The 11,916-nt window shown below is 40.5% G+C and overlaps 2 protein-coding genes across 2 annotated transcripts; one reads left to right on the forward strand and one right to left on the reverse strand.

Annotated features, from left to right (window-relative positions):
• Window positions 1-589: 589 nt before the first annotated feature.
• LOC123407926 lies at window positions 590-1,811 on the forward strand. Its single transcript, XM_045101174.1, has 3 exons — window positions 590-979; window positions 1,078-1,398; window positions 1,502-1,811. The coding sequence occupies exons 1-3, from the start codon at window positions 605-607 to the stop codon at window positions 1,550-1,552; spliced, it is 747 nt and encodes a 248-aa protein (XP_044957109.1). The 5' UTR covers window positions 590-604; the 3' UTR covers window positions 1,553-1,811.
• A 936-nt stretch (window positions 1,812-2,747) lies between these two features.
• LOC123410954 (ethylene-responsive transcription factor 1-like) lies at window positions 2,748-5,717 on the reverse strand. Its single transcript, XM_045103877.1, has 3 exons — window positions 5,135-5,717; window positions 3,076-3,909; window positions 2,748-2,997 (listed from the first exon to the last, which is right to left on the reverse strand). The coding sequence occupies exons 1-2, from the start codon at window positions 5,451-5,453 to the stop codon at window positions 3,119-3,121; spliced, it is 1,110 nt and encodes a 369-aa protein (XP_044959812.1). The 5' UTR covers window positions 5,454-5,717; the 3' UTR covers window positions 2,748-2,997; window positions 3,076-3,118.
• Between the last annotated feature and the right edge of the window lie 6,199 nt (window positions 5,718-11,916).

Raw genomic sequence — 11,916 nt, forward strand, 5'->3', positions numbered from 1 at the left:
GTATTTTCATGTCACGTCGTATATAGTGACCGTAACAGTCGTATTTCAAAGTTGGGTGATCGTACCGTGCTTCCATCTTAACTACAAGGACAATGAGTGTATTTATCTCTTGAATAAGACCCACCTCAACATGCACTATGCATCTGAAAGGATCCACCACAATTAGACAACGCATGGGAAAATGTTTTCCATTCAGTTATTTCTATTTATATTCAATAAAATTGTTACAACTATACAGTTATCAACACAATTTTTGAATTTGGTCTCATGTTATCAACACAATCTTTTATCAACCAATTTCTGCAGCAACATGCAGAGGGTGATTTGCAGTGACTAAATAGGCCGAATACTAACGGATACACATATTTTTTCTCTCTCTGTGTGTGCGGTGGGGGGTGGGGTGGGGGCAAGATGTCCACTTCCCGTTGTAAAAGTATTTTCCTAGCGGCTAGCGGCCTAGCGCAGCGTTGAAATGCACATTTTCGTTTATACTCCCATGATAATCAGCCTGCAATGATGCCGAAATAAGACGAGCGCGGCAAAGGGGCTGCAAGTCAGCCGAAACCCGGCGCGACGTGCAGCAAGGAAGCGAAGCGACGCCCCCATGTGCACTAGTAAAAGCTTGCCACCACACCGGCCAGCGGCCACTGCTGCAGCTACTGCGTCCATTGTCAGCCTACCGGCTACCGCTGCATGCTACAGCAAGCTACTGCGCCTCTGCGAAGGTCCTTCCATTGCTGATGCGGCCTCTGCTGCGTGTCTCTGCGCCCCATCGCCGGTCGGGATCATTAGTTTTGCAATCCATTGCTCCCCCCATTCCCATTCTCGCTATAAATACGAGCGTCCAGCCATTGGAGGCCCCATTCCATTCTGTTTAGCTCATACTCCTCCTCCTCCTCACCCCATCTGCCCCAGCTCTGCTTCTCTTCTTCTCCACCTCATTCTGTCCGCCCGCCTGTGCTGCGCAAGCCAAATGGAGGTAATCTGTTGTGTGAACCAGGAACCATCCAACAAGGATCGAGCGGAGCAGGGAGTAGTTTGAAGTTTCTAACTCATCTTGTGGTTGTGGTTTCGCAGAAGGCGAGGAGGAGGCAGGTGCCGGCGTTCGGGGAGTGGAACTACTGCTACGGCTACGACGAGCCGCCGGCTGCCTACGCCCCGGAGCCGGAGGCCTGCAGCGACGTGTGGTTCAAGTACTCGCCGCCTCCGCGCAAGCCGGCGCCCAAGAAGACGAGGAGCGACGTGGCTCGGGAGAAGCAGGGGATGCGCGCGAGGGCGTTGGAAGGCGGCGGCCTGGCGCGCGCCTCGGCCTCCAGGGTGGTGCGGCCGGTCGACGAGGACCTGTACCAGGTGCCTCCGCCGGAGCTCGCCTCTTCCCGCCGGCACCGGCCAAGACGGGTACGTACAAGCTCGAATTGGTTTGGTTTTAAGATTTGTTCTGCTCTAGTTTGGCTCGAAGTGGAGCTGACTTCTCTCTGGTTGGACGATGCCTTTTCTGCAGAAGAGGAGCCTGTGGATGCAGTGCCTCGGCCTCAACTCGTGCGTCGCCTGAACATCCGTGGATGGGATGCTGCATGCTCGTTCTTGAGTAGGAGTAGTAACTAGGAGTAGATTCATCGGCCGCTCGAATGCTCTGTGTTTTGTTTTATTTTGTGATCTCTTGGGATGATTATAACTTGTAATGCTTTCTAGCTATTTATATTTCCACCGCAAGTTGTGTTCCAAGATCAGCAGCAGGTCTGGCATCGTGCCCAGGCTGGGCTGGGTCAATGTGTTGGGACTATAGATTAATTAAGACTGACGTTCTTTGAGGTTGTTCATGGCAAGATTCTGGGGCTTTATGTTAACAGAAGAGATGAAACAGTCGATTATGGTGGAAATAATCGGTCCATACGGACGTGATAGCTAGAGAGCTTAAGTACAAACAACACCTTACCATCAAAGTACTATACTCCTGGCTCTCCGTAACAGTAGCCATGAATCGAGAAAACAACAAGAAGATTCGACATATTGTTGCCCTGCTTGGACTTCTTTGGAACTTAAATGCACGGCTGGCAGTTGTCTTCATACCTCGCTTTTCACGTCAAGAGGGCGTGAGGTAAAGTAAAATGCATCGCTAGCTGTATACATTGATTGATGCAGGGGTTTGACCTTCTTCTCTAAAAGAAAAATACACTGAAATGAAACAGGTCCCACAAATCATGAATTGGAGGCACTAAATGTTTATGTAAAAACTACTCACTCCGTTCCTAAATATAAGTCTTTTTAGAGGTTTCACTAACGAACTGCATATGGATGTATATAGACATGCTTTAGAGTGTAGATTCACTCATTTTGCTCCGTATTTAGTCTCTTAATAAAATCTTTTTAAAGACTTATATTTAGGAACGGAGGGAGTACATCGGTGAGAAGAACTACATGTAAAAAAGAAGACTCCATATGATCACACATCTAGTATCAAAGATTAGTAACTCTGGCATATTTTGTTGGAGCCTGAAGTAAGAGGTATAATATTGAGGAAAATTTGGCTTACCACACCCTGATGACAGTTTGGCTTGCACATCCTCATTTGAAAAAGAGGTTGAAACCTCCAGAAAATTTATCGGCACATGTACAACAGAAATTGTGCAAGCAGGCAGGAGAATCCATGCTTAACAGATAAATTTATGCTCAGAAAGTGGATACATTGCTTACTTATATCACCAATTAAAGAACATAATTAAAGGGAAAAAGCGATCAAACACACATTAAAGCAAACTGGACACAGATCCATGTTGTTCATATTCAGAAATGGTAGCGACGACATCAAAGTTGACCAAAGATAAAGACAACAGTTCATCATAAACATAAATGACTGCCACACAGACAGTCAACTAGGGAAAGGATCGATTACAAAGGAGACTCAGGATGCGACTTTTTTGCATCTAAACTTGGACATAAGCACATGCCGGCCGAAGGTGACAATAGGATGTTTCCCAATCTTCCATAGTCTTTTTCCTGAAACATGGATCCAAAATTTCAGAGTAACGAAAAGATTATCAGCGTCAGACTGAACATCAAAATTCGAAGGCTTACCCTTTTTGTCCCGGTATACATGGGTTTGAATCCATCAGAAAAATTAGCCACAGATGGGCATGTCATCAAAGTTCCAAAGATCCATGTCGCCGAGGACATCCTGAAGCACATCAAAATTCACAAGGCTATCAATCGGCTCATCCACGTCATCATCCAAAAAGAACCTCATCCAAGCGTCAAAATCGACACCATCACTCTTCATAACGGGAGGCGCCACTGAGTTGTAGGTGTTACTCTGGACAAACGCAGATTCAGCTCCTTCAGCAATCACCACTGGATTGTAGGTGTTACTTTGCACAAGTGCAGATTCTGCTCCTTCAGCAATGGTGGAAACGGGAGTCTTGATGGTATACTGCCTGCCCAAGTCAAAGCAGCCAAAAGTGTTGCTTCCCTGGTCAGAGTACATATTCATAACAGGAGCTTGAACAGGGGCAACAAAGTTCATTTCAGGAACAAATGGCATGTTAGCAGTCTGAACAAGTGGCTGGTTTGATGCAAAGTCAACAGATGGGTAGATGAAATCATTTGGGTTGGCAAGGTTGTTGAGTGCTGGTATGACGGTAGGTTCCTGAACTGCTGGTTCCTCTGGAAAGTTAACCTTGGCCTTCTTGCCATGGATCCTGCGTGCTGCAACATCATAAGCTCTTGCGGCTTCTTCAGCACTCCTGAAAGTACCAAGCCAGAGACGAACACCCTTGCTAGGATCTCTGATTTCAGCAGCCCACTTACCCCAGGGGCGCTGACGGGTACCCCTGAATTGGTTCTTTCTCTTCCTTTTTGCTGGCCTTTCTGAAGGACCATCAAAACCAAAAGTACTCATGGTGCTTAAGTCATCTGCAGTGGAATATCAATATCAATGCTAATAGGGACCAACACAAACAACAAGAAGTAAATAATTTCATCATGGACATGAATTTATATGTAAAATATATTGATCGTTATGAACACCGAATCTGATGGGTCATGTTCGGGTGAATGCATCATCAGTCACCAACAAAACGAATAACAGAAAAATCAAAACTTAATAAAATATCCAAGGTACTGATAAACATAACTCATGTTAAAGACCTTTGACATCATTCTGCAAATATTAATCTATACAAATTGCATTATAGAGGATGCATAATCAAGGATATATTTTTCATTCAGATTCATTGATTAGTAGAATAATTTTTTAAACTACATGAACCAAGCCTAGGACAATCCTCATACACACCTACAACCATCTAACAAGGTAACAATTCAATAGACTAAGACCACCAAGCAAAACGGAGATATTCGGTCCTTCCTGCGGATTTTCTACCCCTTTTTACTAAACGGTAAACTTATGGATCGTCATGAAAGGTCACGAGCATAAATCACAAGATCGAAAACCTAACAACAAAAATCGCTTCTCCGAAAGAAACAACACTTTTGCTTCGGTAGACACCCTCCCTTCACAAAACGTAGAAAAAAAACGTACACCCACCTCGTATTGTATATTTTTATACACTACAGGCCGCCGTACGTATACCACCTCGTATTGCATATGTATGACGGCCTGTAGTGTACAATACAAGGTGCGTATATGTTTCCCTTTTATGTTTTATGGATGAGGGGTGGGTGTCTACCAAAGCACACCTCAACAAACAAATGGTGTCGGAAACAACTGACCAACCGAACACAAAAGGGAAATGGAAAAAGCCTAACCCTTCACTCAAATCACTCCATGATGGCACATCCAATGCAATATCTGTAAACAAACACGAGTAACACCATCGCCCAAACATAGCCTTCTAATAACACTCCTTACTTTTACTACCTTTGTCCTGGTAACTAACCCCCTCGTATTTTGGGCCATATATTGACCATGATTTTAACTAATAAAATATAAAATACATTCAAATAACAATCCAAAAATATAATTGTTCGTGATATGCATTGACATTTTACTAGTTAATTATGTGGTCAAAGTTTGACCCAAAATTTAAGGAGACTAATAAACATAAACGAGGGTAGACAACAACTAAAGGTAATGATACACAGATTAAAAACTAGTCCAAGTGACCCGGGTCGATACCTTGGGAGAGGGACCTCTTGACGATGGAAAATGGCTTGATCTCGACGACCTCGTCGTCATCATCCTTCTCACCCACCCCATCGCGCTCGAGCTCCTGGTCGGAGTCCCAGGAGTTGGCCTGAAACTCCTTGAAGTCGGCCTCGAAGTCCTCCTCGTCATCATCTAGCCCGAGTCCCCTAAGCCCACGAAGACGCGTGAAATGTCGGCCCTTACCATCGCTCTGTCGGGGCTTCTTCTTCTCGATCCACGGTGTTGCCTCCGTCAACTTCCTCGTCACCACGGGAACCTCGACGTCCTCGAGGTTTGTTCCACCGCACATGATGGCTAGTGGTACCTCGTCGCAGTCGCGTTGGGGGGAGGGGCCTGGCTAGAAGTGGTAAATGGACTTTTAGTAAAGACGGGTAGGAAGGGTGGGTTTGTAGGGGGAGAGGTCAGTCCCTTATATAGGTGGTGGTCGTGTAACGGCGTGAGGGGGCGCGCGGTGGGGCCTTGCATCAACGAGGGGTTGCAAGTCAACTGAAAGGCACGAAGCAGGTTCCGAAAGCGGACATTTCTACTTGCGTCCCTTAGGAGAAGTGGGATGGGTGTATGTTTGACTTCCTTTTTGTACTACACACATGTAGTACGACTATATTAATATTGTTGTATGCTCTTCGTCCCGATTTATTGGACGGGTTCATCCAACGGAACAATTAACCAAAAATATTCTCATAAATTACTATGTGTAATGCTAAGATTTTACAAATCATTCATAGCTAGTTACACCATTTATTATCTCAACATTATACTACTCCCTCCGTCTCAGTTTACAGGACATATGCGTAATTTTAGGTTAATAATTTAACTAGCTAAATATGCATCATATGTGATGAAAATTATTTTTTTATAAACTACATCAGCTTAAAAATCTAATGATATACTTTTTTGACATATAATGTATATTTAGTTAGTCAAATCAATAACCTAGAATCACGCGCATGTCTTGTAAACTGAGACGGAGAGAGTATCAAATGTTTAACCAATATCTTCTCATAAATGATTGTATGTTATTTTAAGATACCTGCAAATATGTCACAGCTAGTTACTTCATTTTTAGCTCAAGATTGATGTACTACACACTGTAGTACGACTGTACTGCTACTGTCGTACACTTGCCATCTGAGTTTATTGGACGGGTTCAACCAACCAAACATTTAACCAAAAAAGTTATCAATAAATGATTACGTGTAATGCTAAGATCTTTGCAAATCACTCATAGCTAGTTACACCATTTACTAGCTCAAGATTATACTACACACCTGTAGGGTGATTGTACTAGTACGTACTGTCATACTACCCCATTCCAGTTTATTGGACGGACTCATCCAACCAAACATTTATACAATATCTTTTTATAAATGATTGTATGTAATTTTTAGATCCTCGCAAATAACTCATAGTTAGTTACTTCATTTATAGCTCAAGATCGTAGTACACACTTGTAGTATGACTATTATTAATGACGTATACTCTCCATACGTGTTTATTCAACGTGTTCCTTGAACTGAACGTTTAACCAAATAACTCGTAGTTAGTTACTTCATTTATAGCTCAAGATTGTAGTACACACTTCTAGTATGAATGTATTATTAATGTCGTATACTCTCCATACGTGTTTATTGAACGTGTTCCTCGAACTGAACGTTTAACCAAAAAACTTCTCATAAATGATTGTGTGTAATGCTAAGATCTTTGCAAATCACTCATAGCTAGCTACACCATTTATTAGCCCAAGATCATACTACACACATGTAGCATGACTGTATTACTACTGTTGTACTCTCGCAGTCCGAGTTTATTGGACAAGTTCATTAGACCAAACGTTTAACCAATATCTTCTCATAAATGAATTACATAATTTTAAGGTCCTTCAAATAACTTATATAGCTAGTTACTTATTTTTATTAGCGCGAGATTGTACTACACACGTGTAGTACAACTTTATGTGTGTAGTACAACTTTATTACTATTGTCATACTCCCTTCGTCTTTGTTTATTGGGCGAGTTCATCCAATCAAATGAATCAAATGTTTAACCAATATCTTGTCATAAATGATTGTGAGTAACTATAATATTATTGCTACTCACTCATAGCTACTTAGTCCATTGTTCTCAAATAAAAAGAAAGTTTCTCCATTGAGTTACTAGCAAGTACTTTGTGTGAAATCATTAGCATTATTACATGGTAGTTATATGAATTATAAGTTAGCATTGCAACTTATTCACCACTTTATTGATCTAATCTTGTATATGGAAATCTAGTATTTCTTTTAGACTAACATGACGTCGACCTACTTAACACCCAACCAATATATCCTTCTAAATGACTCTGCAAGTCTATGATCCTTATAAATCACTCATATCTACCTACCCCTGTTCAGTTACTATCATGTATGTGTAATCGTTAGCATTATTGTACACTTAGTTTATGAATTCAGATGGACACCTGCAACTTTTTCTAATGTGTTCATGATCTAACCTTGTATATAGAGTTAAAAATGAAAGGAAACGTTGCTTTTAGTTTTACTTGTATATATCAACTTCGCGACTTTGTGTGTCTTACTTGACAACGAGAAGAAACAATTTGACAGTAGTTTTATTTCTTTTGAGAGGATGTGACTGGATGATGCATGAACGAAGCAACAACTCTCGGCCAAAATATAGAATTTGCGTACAAAATCTACACCCGAGTTTTTAATACTCAAATAGCATAAAACATGTGTAAGTCATACATATAAATTTTTAATAATATCGAAGATCTTTCAGCATATTACATGGTTACAACAATGTATATTAACTAATAATGGAAAAAATAACTTCGGGGCGGTCTTTTCTAGGTTGGTTGATGCATAAATTAGGAAATATTTAACCCATGAAATTTAACCATAGGTGGTTTCAACCTTTTGTGTCCTACCTAAAAATGAGAAAATGTGATTCTACAAGATCTTCTATAATAGACAAGGACGGAATGTAATCCTAATACATGGATTAAAACCACTTCCAACGATGTGGGGCCAATACCTTTGGAAAGGGACCTCGACGATGGTGAACAGATTAATCTCGACGACCTCCCATCATCATCGTCCTCAGCCACCCCCCATGCCCGAGATTCAAGACAGAGTCCCTGGATTTGACCTCAAACTCCTCAGAGTCCACGACATCGCTCTCCACCCCGAGCTCAACCCCAGATCAATCAAGCCCTGTGAACCGCAGGCCTCCGCCGCTGGCCTGTTGACCCTTATTCTTCTTGGGCCGCAACGTTGCCTGGGTCACCCTCTGTGTTCCCACACGCGTCTTGAGGTACGCAAAAATCGCGCCACCGCACATGGAAACTAGTACCTTGTTGTAGTTACAAGGGGAAGGGGTCTCACCTGAATTGGTAAATGGGCAAAGTTTTTAGTGAAGCGGTGGAGGCGAGGTTGGCAGGTGGAGACGAGGACAATCCCCTATATACACGGTGGTTGCACGGATGGAGCCCCCCTAGGTAAGGGGGAGTGGTAGGGACCATGTGTAGTGAGGGGATGAGCAGCAGGTCGAAGACACGAGGTAGGTTCCAGAAGCGAGTGCTTACATTCAGGGGAATCTTGCACGTTCGCCCCTTGAAAGAAGTGGTATTTCTAGAATTGCCCCTCGGAAACAACTGGATGGACGGTTGACCTTCTTTCTTTGGTACCAATCCTTTTTCGATCAAGATTGTATGGCATCCCTCACCTGAGAAAAAGGTTGTAAGGAACTATTGTGCTACTCTATTATACTCTTATTGTACTCATTAGCACCGTCCAACAAAGACATTGAACGAAGATCATAACTCATCCTTGAAAATAAGTCATGGTCACTACTCCATTGAGTTAGTAACATGTATGCACAATCATTAGCATTAGCATTATAGACGGTATTTATATGAACTAGACCATGATAACACACGTTGTTGTGCCCGCCAATGTTTTTCGTCGAAGGGCAGAGATTTTCAATAAACATATGAAACGTGGGAGATAACATAATATAGGGGATGTCAAATATTGGTTCCAACTTCATACCGAAGTATTGGAAGAAATCTATAAAACTTCTAGCAGTACATTGACATTGCTATAACTTAAGTTGGCTAGTAATGAAAAGCTAAGTAATATTTGCAATAAAATTGTATCAAATATGTCGTTGAAGGAGGGGAACTTTAATGGGTAATATAAGACTGAGCTTAATATATCGTAATCTGTTGATAGTGTGTAATAAGATGTGCATTAAGCTATACACCGCCGTGATATGGGTGTTCCTACAAGATGATATATTTGTGTTAGTTGAAAATTATATGTTTAATAAAGTTAGATGCATAATGAAAATACAAACATATGTTATTTAATAAAGGAGGAAGTGTGATAGTAACGACAAAAAGGATGCGATATGACGACCCTCATTATCGAAGGCACGTATTACAGAACTTAGCTAAGAATATGAAAGACAAATCAATTATGTGTCAAAACCTCAAAAATGCAAGACTCACTTTTGTATCAAGTGCAAAACATACGATGAATCTGACCTTCTTATTCCTCTCTCACCAAGTTTAGGATCTTCCATTATCAAACGATAAGAACAAAACTAAAACCATGGAGAGGTTGTCAAAATCTCAGCCCATGGATGGTTCACACGTATATAAACAATATAATTTTATGTAAACTGGAAATATACATGGAGCCTTTTCTAGTCATCCTCACCTTCATTTGGCAAAAGTGATTAACTATTCATAAAAAAATCTTATTACATGGAGCCTCGATAGCCAGTACCTAGATGTCAATCTCTCTCTCTCTCTTTGATCTTGAATACAATGATCATCACATCTTCTCTTTGGTCCACATGATGTAATTCCTTTTGTGCGGTGTGTTTCTTGGGATCCGAAAATTGAGGGTTTATGTTAAGATTATTCAGGATAAATATTTGAGTCTCCTCTGAATACTTATATGATTCTTATGTGCATGATTATGATAGCTTCATAATTCTCTCCGATCTATTGAAATAGTTTGGCCAACTAGATCGATATTTCTTCGGTGAGAGAGGTGTGTTGTAGTAGGTTCAACCTTGCAAATTTCTATATCCCAATGATAGAAGGGGACAAGATGCGTCTTTGTGTTGCTGCTACTAAGGATAAAACGATGGGTTTATTCATATTGCTTGAGTTTACTTTGTCTACATTATGTCATTGTTCTACATGCATTACTCTGTTTTACTTAATACTCTAGATGCATTCTGGATAGCGGTCGATGAGTGGAGTAATAGTAATAGGTGCAGGCAGGAGTCGGTCTATTTGTTTATGGATGTGATGCCTATATAGACATGATCATTGTCGTGAATGCGCATAACTATCTGCTTTCCTGTAATTTGGCCAACAGTAATTTGTTTACCAACCGTATGTTATTTTTCATGAGAGATGCCATTAGGGAAAACTATGGCCCCCGGGTCTATACACAACATATTGATAAAACCTTAAATACCTTGCGGCCATTTACTTGTTTTTATTTTATCTTGCTATCTACAATTATCTACACACCTCACTCAGTTGCAAATAACAAGACAAGAGGATTGACAACCCTCTTGCCCGCGTTGGGTTCAAGTTGTTTGTTCTTTTGTGTGCAGCCGCTGAAGACGGTTGTGGTTGATATTCCTATTGGTTCTATAAACCCTGGTTTCATAACTGAGGGAAATACTTAACCACATTATGCTGCGGGAAACCGTTCCTGTTCACGGAAAACCCAACGCAGATCACAACTATGAGGAAGGATTTCTGGTGCCGTTGCTGGGGAATATCATCACCAACTACCAAGTAACTCCACACAAAATTTCATTCACTTGTTCCTCTTTTTATTTGATGGTATACTTAGTTTGTCTCACAAAAACTAAAATTGAACAATATTTAACTTTGCTTGTTTAGCTTGTCACTAGATTGCATCTTCTCTTTGTAGTTTACTTGCCTAGGTATGCTATCTTTATCTTTGTCACACCAAAATAGAAAGTAAAATGCAAAAACAAAGATAAATGGATCCTCATAGACTAGCAAATTTTTTCAAAAGACCCGTTTATGTTGGAAAAATTGCTAGTGAGTGTTCACTAGATTTTTTAATGAGGTCTTTCTTAAAAATCATGAATCTAAAAATTGTGAAATTTATAAAGTGATTCATGATAGTTCCTTGAATTAAAAGCATGATTGCTATATTGTTGAATTTGAATATTACCCTACATGTAATCATTATGAGAGAGGCAAATATGGTTGTAGAAATTTTCATGTTACTCACTTACCTCTCTTGATATTCAAATTGTTAATGCTTCATTCTTCCTACTTGCTTATGCTAGACACTTCTTGTCTTGATAATTTTTTTGCTTATAAAATTCCTATGCATAGGAAGTATGTTAGACTTGAATATTCTTGTCACATGCTTTAAGTTTCTCTCTTTGTGATTCAATTCTTGTCTTTTATGTGAGCATCATTGAAATTTCAAGCCTATCTTAATGGCTATAAAGAAAGAGCTTGTTGGGATACAACCCAATAGTTATCTTTTAATTTTTGTTTGTTTGTGATAACATGATTATTACCCCTGTAATGATTGTGTTTTTATGTTTTAATTAGTGTTTGTGCCAAGTAAAGGCTTTGGGATGATTTGCACAATGAGTAGAATTGATACTGTGCAAAAAACATGAACTTTGACGTCCAGTGCATAATTTATGTGATTTTACTAGAAAGTATTTTTAAGATGAAT

Source organism: Hordeum vulgare, chromosome 7H (assembly GCF_904849725.1).
Source record: "Hordeum vulgare subsp. vulgare chromosome 7H, MorexV3_pseudomolecules_assembly, whole genome shotgun sequence".
Taxonomy (NCBI): Eukaryota; Viridiplantae; Streptophyta; class Magnoliopsida; order Poales; family Poaceae; genus Hordeum; species Hordeum vulgare.

What these genes read in the sequence shown, in the direction of transcription:
- LOC123407926 (XM_045101174.1), top strand. Translation starts at nt 605, where the DNA reads ATGTGCACTAGTAAAAGCTTGCCACCACACCGGCCAGCGGCCACTGCT. An exon ending in GCTGCGCAAGCCAAATGGAG is followed by an intron (nt 980 to 1,077) that starts GTAATCTGTTGT and finishes GTGGTTTCGCAG; the next exon opens with AAGGCGAGGAGGAGGCAGGT. An exon ending in GCCGGCACCGGCCAAGACGG is followed by an intron (nt 1,399 to 1,501) that starts GTACGTACAAGC and finishes CCTTTTCTGCAG; the next exon opens with AAGAGGAGCCTGTGGATGCA.
- LOC123410954 (XM_045103877.1), bottom strand. Translation starts at nt 5,453, where the DNA reads ATGTGCGGTGGAACAAACCTCGAGGACGTCGAGGTTCCCGTGGTGACG. An exon ending in CAAGAGGTCCCTCTCCCAAG is followed by an intron (nt 3,910 to 5,134) that starts GTATCGACCCGG and finishes ATTCCACTGCAG; the next exon opens with ATGACTTAAGCACCATGAGT.